This window comes from Chlorocebus sabaeus, chromosome 13 (genome assembly GCF_047675955.1).
Source record: "Chlorocebus sabaeus isolate Y175 chromosome 13, mChlSab1.0.hap1, whole genome shotgun sequence".
NCBI classification, from domain to species: Eukaryota; Metazoa; Chordata; class Mammalia; order Primates; family Cercopithecidae; genus Chlorocebus; species Chlorocebus sabaeus.
Window position 1 is genome coordinate 85,881,599 of NC_132916.1, and position 12,699 is coordinate 85,894,297.

At 39.2% G+C, this 12,699-nt stretch overlaps 1 protein-coding gene across 6 annotated transcripts in view; it reads right to left on the reverse strand.

Moving 5' to 3' along the window:
• Window positions 1–1,794: 1,794 nt before the first annotated feature.
• Window positions 1,795–12,699, reverse strand: part of CASP8AP2 (caspase 8 associated protein 2) — a 46,771-nt gene continuing 35,866 nt past the window's right edge. For 3 of the 6 annotated variants that reach the window (XR_499812.3, XR_499811.3, XR_499810.3), the window contains 4 exons: window positions 9,008–12,143; window positions 6,909–7,008; window positions 4,567–4,887; window positions 1,795–2,426 (listed from right to left, as the gene is read on the reverse strand). Coding sequence is in view for 3 of the 6 variants with exons in the window: in XM_008006621.3 (XP_008004812.3) it covers window positions 2,423–2,426; window positions 4,835–4,887; window positions 6,909–7,008; window positions 9,008–12,143 (3,293 nt within the window). In the remaining 3 variants the exon portion in view is untranslated. The remainder of the gene's footprint in view (window positions 2,427–4,566; window positions 4,888–6,908; window positions 7,009–9,007; window positions 12,144–12,699) is intronic. The other 3 variants (XM_008006621.3, XM_008006619.3, XM_008006620.3) reach the window with 1 other exon arrangement.

Sequence of the window (12,699 nt, forward strand, 5' to 3'; positions counted from 1 at the left end):
CCTCACCCTCCCAAAGTGCTGGGATTACAGGCGTGAGCCACTGTAGCTGAATGTTATCTGGTTTTCAATTCCTGAGTTACTTCACTTAGAACAACAGCCTGCAGTTCCATACAAGTTGCTGCAAAATACATTATTTTATTCTTTTTGTGTGGCTGAGTAGCACTCCATGATGTATGTGTACCACATTCTCTTTATCCACTCATTGATGGACGCTCAGGTTTATTCTGTCTTTGCAACTGTGAATTGTGCTGCAGTAAACATGTGTAGGTGTTTTTCTGATACAGTGACTTCTTTTCTTTTGGATAGAGATCTTTGGTAAATCTTAATGTTTTTATTATACTCACATTTGAATGACAATTTAGATTAAAACTTTAAGTCCAGTACTTTAAATACATTACTTTCCTGCACCCAGTATTGTTGAGAAGACTGAAGTCGATCTTATTCTTGTTCCTTTATACATTTACTCTAAAAGCTTTGATTTTTCTCATTATCTTGATACTCTTAAATTTCAGTATGTCTCTCATTTGGCGCCCTATGGCCCTTTCAATCTATATTTTTTTCCTCCTTCTAGGCCTCTTACCTGAATATTGGCACACCTGCTTCTGGCTTCCATCTTGCTTAAATCCACTTTTGTATTTCCTATGTTATTATTATTATTTTTTGCTTCCTTTTGGGGGTTTCTCAGCCTGATTTTCCAACTAATTTATTCTGCATCTGTATCTATCCTATTTTTCATTTTAGTTTTAATTTAATTTTTGAGACAGTCTTGCTTCTGTCTCCCAGGCTGGAGTGCAGTGGCGTGATCTCAGCTCACTGCAACCTCCACCTCCCAGGTTCAAGCAATTCTCTGCCTCAGCCTCCCGAGTAGCTAGGAATACAGGCACCCACCACCATGCCCAGCTAATTTTGGTATTTTTAGTAGAGACAGGGTCACACCATCTTGGCCAGGCTGGTCTTGAACTCCTGACCTCGTGATCCACCTGCTTCGGCCTCCCAAAGTGCTGGGATTACAAGCATGAGCCACCGCGCCTGGCCTGTATCCTACTTTTACTCCATTTATTATTTATTTTAAATGTTTCATTATTTCTTGTATCACATTGCTAACATCTTTTAATGTTTATTAGTTTCATTTTAGATTCTGAAAGTCTTATGTAATCCAGTAGTATCTTTCAGTCATACTGTTTGTGAACTCACTTACCTGGTGGTATGAGATCTTCTGTGTGAGAGTATGCACTGGAGGACTGATGGCCAACCCTCTAGTCAGTATTAAAAGGTTCAAAGAGAGGGAAGGGACAAGCCCCATGCTGGAGAGCCCTAGCACAAAAATATCACTGCTATTTATTTCAATGTGTAATCCTTTAGGACAGGGCTTCTTCCTTTGAACACCCTGAGAAAAATGGCAATGACAAGAGGCACTTCCTAGATTCTAGGGTCTAGATTATTAACTGAGAATTTCTGTGAGTCTGAAGGCAGAGGGGTGAAGAAGTAAAGCCCAAGCTAATCAATCCTTACACCTGTTTTCTCCAAATCTTCACCCAAAAGCTATTGTGCTACTCTGATTTTATCTGTGAGGACACCTGCAGCAGAGATAGGGCTCACCATTCCGGTACTTGCTGTGAGAAGGCAGACAACAGCAATCAGTTTTCTCAAATAACCTACACAGAGTCATTCAGCCAGCCACACCCCCACTAGGAACCATTTCAAAATTGCTCCCTATGTTCCCTGGGACTTTTACTTTTTTGATTTTTTAAATTATTACCTAAAAACAATAAAAGTAAAACATTCCAATCAAAATACAACAAAACTTTACATGGTTTTATTATACATAACTGTTATTGAAAGCAAACTTTATACAAAAAGTTTTATACAGATAAAAAAAATCCTTGGCTAGGCAAAGCCATTTTATGTGTGTGCATACACAGAAACACACATACATACATATACACACAGTATTTTACATCATCATTATACATATTTATAAATACATTATTTAAATTATTTTACAATATACCAAAACAAGGAGAGGCAATTATAAAAGCAAATAAAAAATGGATGAACACTTGAACTAAATAGTCACTAAGTTTAAAATGCTACAAAACTATTTTTTTAATCTACAAAGTCATTTCTTTAAAATATCAAAACTAAGATTTCAATACATCACTGTTGCTTTCATTTTGATAAGTTCTAATATGTTTAAAAATAAATATTTTGACAAAAAACAGATAAGCAAATCAGAGTGATGACTAGAACAAGCTGAACATGCTGATGTGAAATTAGAGTCACTGAGTAATAACAAATGTAGATTATCATCTGGTAATCAAAAAGGTGATAAACCTCCCTCTAGTGCTCATTTAAAACATGAGGAATTTGAAGCTTCTGTGTAGTATGCAATATCAATTAAGAGTCCCAGGAATTCAGCAACTTATCTGTAATGTAAGAAAATGCTAAAGTTATTATTCTATTTTTCTGATAGGACTATGTCATAATATGTTACCTTAAATGAGCTCCATTTAGACAATATTGGTGTTTAATAAACTAGCTTTCTCATCTTCCAATTGGTCTCAAAATTAAAAAAAAAAACTAGGTTTTGCAATCAGTTTGGTAACTATCATTATACTTTGATATTGATAAAAATTTAATAAGACTATAGTACTTGTGGGGAAAAAAATCAGTTAAGAGGTAAGCTACCAATGAAATAACACACAATATGTGCTATCCTGCAAGCAAAGAAAATCTCAAATATCAAATTCATTAAATGGTTTAAGATTTTTGGCCAGATGCAGTAGCTTAAGCCTGTAATCCCAGCACTTTGGGAGGCCAAAGCAGATGGATCGCTTGAGTCCAGGAGTTCGAGACCAGCCTGGGCAACACAGCGAAACCCCATCTCTATTTAAAATAATTTACATTCTCTTCACAAGAGAATCATAACATTAAGGTAAAAAAAAAAGAAACTTGATTTAATTTCTTAAAGGCAGCAAAAATCTTAAAAAGTACAGTTAATCTAAAAGATAATCAAGCCACTTTTGCCCAGTTCTTTAGAATAAGCTTTTTTAAAAAAAAGTTCTTTAGAATAAGCTTCTTCTCCAAATTCCCCATTATTTAAGCTTACATTCTGTTGTGTGCGTGTTTTGTTCAAGTGATTCTCCTGCCTCAGGCTCCCAGTAGGTGGGATTACAGGCATGTTCCACCATGCCCAGCTAATTTTTGTAATTTTGGTAGAGAGGAAATATCGTCATGTTGGCCGGGCTAGTCTCGAACTCCTGAACTCAGGTGATCTACCCACCTTAGCCTCCCAAAGTGCTCAGATTACAGGCATGAGCCACTGCACCTGGCCACATTCTGAATTATACAAAGAGAAATTTAACATTATAATCACTTGACCCCGAGAGGCAGAGGTTGCAGTGAGCTGCGATCATGCCACTGCACTCCAGCCTGGGCAACAGAGTGAGACTGTCTCAAAACAAACAAACAAAAAAGAAATTTAACATCAGAGTAAACTACTACACAATTTTGAAGATCTCACTAGCACTGCGCTCCATGTCCAAATCTAGTTTTTTGGTTTTTTTTTTTTTCTTTTCTTTCTGTGAAGGCAGAGTCTCACTCTGTCTTTCAGGCTGGAGTGTAGTGGTGCAATCTTGGCTCACCGCAACCTCCGCCTCCCAGGTTCAAGCGATTCTCATGCCTCAGTCTCCCAAGTAGCTGGGATTACAGAAAGGTGCCACCATGCCTAGCTAATTTTTGTATTTTTTGTAGAGATGGGGTTTTACCATGTTGGCCAGGCTGGTATAGAACTCCTGGCCTCAAGTGATCCGCCCACCTCGGCCTCCCAAAGTGCTGGGATTACAGGCATGCCACTGCGCCTGGCTCTGTATGTCCAAATATAGTTTCTATTCAGATTTAATTCAAACTTCATTTAAAATTGCATGTTTTGCATTCAAATAATTAGGACAGCAAATCAATTAAAAATATTGTGATACATTAAATATCTTTAAAATTTTGCTTACATAAAAATCTAAAATATTTAAGCAATTGGCTGAGATCTTAGAGAAAAAACCTGCTGGTAATTTATTTACTTCCTTAGGTTTTAGAGACTGGATCTCACTATATTGCCCAGGTTGGAGTGTATTGGTTATTCACAGGCACAATCCTAGTATCCTAGCCTCAGATTTCTAGGCTCAAGCAATCCTCTTGCCTCAGCCTCTCGAGTAGCTGGGACTATAGAAGGCTACCACCACGCCCAGCCTTCTGCTGCTAATTTAAATATTATTGCTCTAATAAACCTGTATTGTACAAGAATGACTTGTACGACAAGTACAAAAACAAAAACTGAGGAAACATGTCTGTGAACATTAACAATTTAATATGGTAAATCATGTCATCAATTTAGATGATGATAGACTTTATGTTTTGTACTTTAATTAGCACTAATTAAAAATGTGAGAAATATTAAATTACCATCACTACACAGACTTCACTGTTTATGAACCACATACTGCTATTCAAGAACGTTTGATTTTATATTTATCTATAAAAACTTTATTATTAATCAAATGGATTTCCCCCCACCTTAGGCTCATCAGCAATCAGAAGGTTGAGGACAGATGCCATGCTGATCTGAACTGCAGCAGGCTTCACTCTGAGCACGTCCCTGTGGATGAGGTCACCTTAGATGCCTGCTCGAGCAACCATCCTCCAACCTGTGACTGAAGCAGGAACTCAACTGGATGTCTCTCACCCACTATTCATATCTTCAATGACTAACAGGCCATTAACTGCACAACTACAGTGTCAAACATTTATTTTAGTAGTCTCCTGTAGTGTAACCATTAACTACCTGCATTTTGACTTTTCAAAGAGCTTCATTAGCTGCTGGAATCTTTCTGAGACCTGAAAATTTAAAAATGAGTGTTAATTATAAATACCTCGTAATCTTTTCTTATCATTGAAGAATACTTTCATAAGACAGCTAAAGACAGAGAAAGTCACCTTCAATAACAAAGAGGTAAAGTAATGTTTAGAAAAATATCTTCGTGGCCGGGTGTGGTGGCTCATGCCTGTAATCCCAGCACTTTGGGAGGCCAAGGCAGGCGGATCATCTGAGGTCAGGAGTTTGACACCAGCCTGACCAACAAGGAGAAACCCTGTCTCTACTAAAAATACAAAATTAGCCAGGCGTGGTGGTGCATGCCTGTAATCCCAGTTACTCGGGAGACTGAGGCAGAAGAATCGCTTGAACCCAGGAGGCAGAGGTGGTAGTGAGCCAAGATCACGCCATTGCACTCCAGCCTGGGCAACAAGAGCGAAACTCCATTTCAAAAAAGAAAAAAAAAGAGAGGAAAAAAAAGAAAAATATCTTCATACTAAAGGTGATTATTAGTTAATTTTTCAATATTGAACTTTTTTTTTTTTTTTTTGAGATGGAGTTTCACTCTTGTTGCCCAGGTTGGACAATGGCGCAATCTCAGCTCACTGCAACCTCCGCCTCCCAGGTTCAAGTGATTCTCCTGCCTTAGCCTCCCGAGGAGCTGGGATTACAGGCATACGCCACCATGCCCAGCTAACTTTTTTGTATTTTTAGTAGAGATGGGGTTTCTCCGTGTTGGTCAGGCTGGTCTTGAACTTGTGACCTCAGGTGGTCCACCTGCCTCAGCCTCCCAAAGTGCTGGGATTATAGGTGTGAGCCACCACACCTGGTCTTTTTTTTTTTTTTTTTTTTTTTTAAGAGACAGAGTCTAGCTCTGTCACCCAGGCTGGAGTGTACAGTGTGAAGAGCATAGCTCACTGTAACCTGGGCCCAAGCAATCCTCCCAGCTCGGCCTACCAAAGTGCTGGGATTACAAGCATTAATATTTCTTAAGCAAACATCAGTTTACAAAACAATCAGGATTGTCCCAGTCATACTTCTTCCACAGTTACCAAGTTTTTCACAATCCTACACTGAGTCATACTTTTAAAGAGGCTGGCTAATAAATATCTACATATTCTAACACTCAAAAAGTAAATCTAAGCCAGCTCAGGAGTTCAAATCTAGCCTGGGCAGCATGAGACTCCATCTCTTAAAACATTTTTTTCACACCAGTAATCCCAGCACTTTAGGAGGCTGAGGTTAGCAGATCACAAGAGGCCCAGAGTTCAAGACCAGCCTGGCCAACACAGCAAAACTCTGTCTCTCCAGTAATCTACTAAAAATACAAAAAATTAGCTGGGTGTGGTGGCACACACCTGTAATCCCAGCTACTCGGGTGGCTGAAGCACAAGAATCACTTGAACCCAGGAGGTAGTGGTTGCAGTGAGTCAAGATCATGCCATTGCATTCCAGCAGGGTCAACAAAGTGAGACTGTCTCAAAAAAAAACAAAAACAAACAAAAAAACTGAGTGAAACTAACTTTAATTAAAAAAAAATTCAATCTAAACATTTATTTATTTACTTTGTCTGTCTGAAACAGGGTCTCACTCTTGTCTCAGGCTGCTGTGCAGTGGCATGATCACAGCTCACTGCAGCCTCAACCTCCTGGGCTCAAGCGATCCATTTGCCTCAGCCTCCTGAGTAGCTGGGACTACAGGTGCATGTCACCATGCCCTACTAATTTTTTTGGTTTTTGTAGAGACATGGTCTCACTATGTTGGCCTTGAACTCCTGGGCTCAAGCAATCCTCCCTCCTCAGCCTCCCGAGTAGCTGAGACCACAGGTGCACACGACAGCACCCACTAATTTTTAAAAATTTTTCTGTAGAGGCAGAGGTCTTACCATGTTGCCCGGATGGTCTCGAACTCCTGGCTTCAAGGGATCCTCTCGCCTTGGCTGTGCTGGGATTATAGGTGGGAGCCACCACACCCATCCTAAATTTTAAGTATTTAGAGTAGTAACATCTGTGAACCAATAGAGATGTAAAAATTGGGTAGTTACCTGATTTGGATTTTTATCCAACTTGGTGGCTAAATATGCAAATGTTTTAAATGATGGCCCTCTTTTCTGACACTCCAATAAAATTTCCCGGTCATCATTTCTGAGGAAGAAAAAAATGGTATTTAGTCTTAGTACACTGTAGTAGAAAGGTAATAAAAATCCCATTTCCTTAAAGTCCACCAACCAGGGAAATTTAAACCCATAGGAAAAAGTATATATATCAAAATATGGACAATGGGTATCTCTGAGAAATAAGATTTAGATGATTTTGCTCTATGAGTTCATATGTATTCTATAACAAATGTACTGATTTATTTTCCTAATAACAAAATTAAAGTATTTCTTTTTAATTTTAACTTTAATGTATACACTAAAAACCTTAGGGCCCAAAGATGGTCACAGACATACTAAGCAGAAGAACCAGAACTAAAATAGAATCCACATCTCCTAATTCCCAGACCTCTGCTTTTACTACACACTCTGACCAAATGTGTATTAATACAATTGCTGAGATTTTTATACTGCCATCTGCAAAGTTACCTGAAATGGGGATTTGAGGACTGTGGAATTAACAAAACTGATCACCAGTTTTCACAAAATTAAGCTTCTCTCATTAAGCATTCTAGTCAAGTATATCTACCTCTAGTCCAATGATTCATAACTGTGGTTACTTTTACATCTGAATGGCATCTTGATTTCCTTAAACGGTTCATATAAAATTCATAAGTGTACGGGCATGGTGGCTCATGCCTGTAATCCAGCACTTCAGGAAGTGGGCGGATCACCTGAGGTCAGGAGTTCGAGACCAGCCTGACCAACATGGAGAAACCCCGTCTCTACTAAAAATACAAAATTAGCTGGGCGTGGTGGCATGCCCCTGTAATTCCAGCTACTCAGGAGGCAGAGGTTGCAGTGAGCCAAGATGGTACCACTGCACTCCAGCCTGGGCAACAAGAGCAAAACTCTTTGTCTCAAAACAAACAAAAACCCTCAAAAGTACAAATGGTTTACAAAACTGTAAATTTCTAATTTGGAAGAAAAATCAAATTATTAGGTTGCTGCAAAAGTAATTGTGGTTTTGCACCAACCTGTACCAACACTCCCATTTTTGGCTGTTTCATCACTCGTCATTCCCTCTAAGATGTGCTTACACCAGTTCCTTCCAAATGAAGTAATTGTTTTTAATTTAAAAAGTGAAGTTAAAACACACTTTTTCACTTCACTTTTTTCTTTTTAACTTCACACTAGAGCTTTTCAAAGTGAAAACTTCTATCCATCCATGGTGCTACTGCACACCTCTGGTTAAGAGCCACTGTTCTAGAATGTACAACAGTACAGCAGGACTGTACTCTAGAATGTATCTTCAACTAAATTTGGTCACTTTTGAAGTCATCATTTTCTTTATTTTAGGATAAAGTTATAAAGACATGACAGATTAGGTATCTTTAGGTTTTCTTTTTTTTTTTGACAGGGTTTTGCTCTGTCACCCAGGCTGGAGTACAATCTTCGCCTCCCAGCTCCCAGGCTCAAGTGATCCTCCTGCCTCAGCCTCCCAAGTAGCTGGGACCACAGGCCTGCACCACACCACCTGGCTAATTTTTGTATTTCTTTTTTTTTTGAGACGGAGTCTTGCTCTGTTGCCCAGGCTAGAATGCAGTGGCGCTATCTCGGCTCACTGCAAGCTCCGCCTCCCAGGTTCCTGCCGTTCTCCTGCCTCAGCCTCCTGAGTAGCTGGGACTACAGGCACGTGCCACCACGCCTGGCTACATTTTTGTATTTTTAGTAGAGACGGGGTTTCACCATGTTAGCCAGGATGGTCTCGATCTCCTGACCTCGTGATCCGCCCGCCTCGGCCTCCCAAAGTGCTGGGATTACAAGCGTGAGCCACTGCGCCCGGCCCTAATTTTTGTATTTTTTATAGAGACATAAATTTGCCTTATTGCTCAAGCTGGTCCCAAACTCCTGGGCTCAAGTGATCCACCTGCCTTAGCGTCCCAAAGTATTGGGATTACAGGCATGAGCCACTGTGCCCAGCCAGACAGATTAGATTTCTGAGCTCAAAATTTCCTGGTGATTTAAATGCCTCACAATATTCTTACCTTGTCCATAAAATGATAATTTCTCCCTTCTTTTTAATAACATTCTTTGCTGAAAGGCTCGTAGAAGTGGCAAGTGCTGCTGATGAATCCTTAATCCCTGGGGTTGCCTTTAATGATGAGGGATCTTTATTCACAGGAGGGGCCCTCTTCTTACTGGCTTTCTTTCGGTGAGCTTCAGTATTCTCACAAGAATCTTGGGTAGGTTTCTTGGTCTTTTCCTTATTGGTTAAGTCTGTTTCCTTTCTTTGTTTTTTATGAGAATGATTTAGATCAGAAAGGTTTCTTCTCTTTTTGTGAGCATTATGCAAAGTCCCAGGCAACTCCAAGTTAACACAATTTGATCCTAGCTCTGATTTTAATTCATCCTTTTTCACTTCACATGAACTGGGAGATTCTGTGGTCAAGTCAATATAGGTTTCCTCAACAATGCACTCCAAAGGCCTGTTTGCCATTTGTTCCTTTTCTTCCTTACAATTATCTTCATCTACCCGTATCACCCCACATCCCAAGTCTTCAACAGCTAATGCAGGATGATTACCTTCACTTTTAGTCTCACTTGAAGCATCTTGTGTCAAATCAATAAAAGCACCTACAGTATCAGCCTGCAAAGAATTGCCTAATATTTGAGCACTTTGATTTAAATTGCCTCCAGAACATCCCAACTGATCAATATTTAAAACTGTTACTTCTATGAATTCCCCCAAGTTTTTGGTTTCAGTGACTGGATCCTTCGTTAGATCTATGTATGTGTTTGGAAGATGATCCCCGACAGAGTGTGAGATTTCTTCCATTGAAGGCAACTCTTCAATGCTTTCAGGCACTTTTGTTTCCCATACTTGATGCAATTTGAAACATTCATCAGCCACTTCATCATGATGACCCATCTTACCTGAAGCATCTTTAAGAAATTCATATATATCAGGAACCTGTGTTTGTATCATAGAGCTCTGTTCTTCATGAGTTGACTTGCTGTTATCAACATTTTTGTTGGAATTTTCCAATTCCTCCACAGATTTAAAAACTGTGTTCTGACATGAAATATATTCTTTATCTGCTCCTTCATCAGCTTCCTTTCCATGTCTGGGCAAAGATGTCAATGATTCATCAGGCATCACACTCTGTTTAAGACTAGAAGAGGTAGATGGTGTTGCACGTCGTATTTTCACAATAAAATGATCATTGGACTTTTCCATTATGACGGCATGCATAGGTAGATTAGGGTGGTACTGAAAGCCTGGAGCAACAGATCGGCTTGTCCAGGAAGAAGAACAACTTGATTTACTGCTTGAATTATCAGACTCCAGAGCTAAATGAATATCTTGCTCAGATGCATCCTCTTCCTCAAGTAAGGCATCTTCACTAAAATGAGCACTAATGACTTCTTCAGGTGTTGAACTAGACGAAACATCAGGCTTTAAAAAACTGAGATGACCATCTGACTTCAGAGGTGATGGTACCGTTAAAGAGACTGCTAGATCTTCAAAAAGTATGGAAGAAACGCAGGGCTTGCTCTTTTCTACACTACACACATTATCTTTACTTAAAGGTAGGTTAGTAGACACTTCAAACATACAACTTTCATCCAACACATCAGGATGAACTGGCAATGAAAGCCCTGAAGACAGAGACGGACCTTTCTCAGATGATAATAATGACCAATTATCATCACTAATCATTTTAGGACATGGAGAAGCCACCCCTGAAACTAGCTCTTCTGTTGTACAAGCTGGTATCGACTCGCACTTAAGAGTCTCTAGCAACTGCTTCTCCGGAGTCTTTAACTCCCACTCACTTTTTTCAGTACAGTTAACACTACTGTCTAAAAGATCAGAACCTTGCAACAAACTTTTAAATATTTCACCCATTTGTGCATCACTTACTAAATTAAAAGTAAGGCTAGATGCTTGCTGTTCAGTAAGAATCTCGAAACTTCGTTCTGGCTTCAAAGTTGCATGCTGGGATGTCTGTGCATCCTCTATACTGCTTCCTTCATTTTTTTCTGACTTTGGGGTGCTTGAACAGTGTAGTTCCAAGGAGCGCTCTTCGGATTGAGAGTTCTTTGTATTATCAAAGCAGGTGTTAAAATTTTTTTTAATGTCATGCTTTACAGTGTTAATACTGGAGTTATTTTGGTCTTGATATTTTTCCTCAGATTTTTTACATCCCACTAAAGACTTATAATGAACAAAGTCTTCTGATTTTGGTAATTTTTCTTTCAGCAATTCTTTGTTGGAGTTGTACCCACTCCCTTTCTGACAATGTGAATACTGTGCATTCTGTTTACCTGTTTTTTCAGGTTTGCCTTCATCACTATCTCTTCCAAAGTTTTTGGAATCACAAAACTGAACTAAGATTTTCTTAAGCTTTGCAAACAAATAATCAAGTTGGTCATCTACAAACTTCCACAATTTTTTTTTCATATCTGGTAGCTGCTGTTCAAATAAACGATCAACTATGCCATTCTTTTTAACTTGCTTAAGTTTAGACTCTATAACATCACAGAGATTCTTCTGTAAGGTAGTCACTGACTTGGAGATTTTGTGTAAGTTGAGATGTTTAATTAGAGATGTAAAACTCAAAATTGCTGACTCAATAATTCTATGAAATTGTATTAATGAAAATTTTGCCTTGAATTTCATATAATTTTTCCTTACATGTTTTCTTATCATTCGTAACATGTGCATGATCTCTTGTTCAGAAGAGGGTACAGCAATAATTGGAACTATTTTTTCCAAGCTGGAAGTGCTCATCACTTTATCTTTCTTCTCCGTTTTTGAAGATCTGCTAGATTTATCAGGTCTTTTATTCCATTTGTTATTGGTCTGATGGATTCTTACATGTGTTTTCCTACTGTCTTTATCCAAACCCACAGTACTTTTCCCATGTCGTGGGATAGTCTTTGACTTCCGCACATCAGCCGACGCTCTAGGCTTGGAATTTTTTTCAAAACTTTCTTGTGGTTTAGATGTTTCACTATCACTTCTAATTTCCCCTTCTTCTAATTCATCTAATGGTGAATTCTTACGTGTGTCTGCTTCTGTACATTTGTCAGATTTGTAAATTGGCTTTTGATTTTCCTTATTGAGATCAGACTGACTCTTAGAGGTAGAATGAGCTGAATTTGGTAAAAACACATCTGTAGAAGAGAAAAATATATTAAATATATTTATAGAAGATAAAAGTATATTAAAGTTTAGTCATCTGACATGTCCATATTAAAAATTACATGTAACAAAAAAGTACTGAGGCAATTCACTATTTTACTAGTTCTTTTTGAAGCAGAATGTTAATGCCTAATACTTGCATCATTGATTTTTTTTTTTGAGAAGTCTTGCTGTGTCACCCAGGCTGAAATGCACTGGTACAATCTTGGCTCACTGTAACCTCTACCTCCCGGGTTCAAGCCAATTCTCCTGCCTCAGCCTCCCGAGTAGCTGGGACGACAGGCGCCTGCCCCCATGCCCAGCTAATTTTTGTATTTTTAGTAGAGACAGGGTTTCACCATGTTGGCCAGGCTGGTCTCGAACTCCTGACCTCACGATCCACCTGCCTCAGCCTCCCAAACTGCTAGGATTACATGTGTGAGCCACTACGCCCGGCCTGTATCATTGGTTTTTATTGGTCTTAAAAAGTGCTCAGGGCTGGGCATGGTGGCGGGTGCTTGTAATCCCAGGTACTTGGGAGGCTGAGGC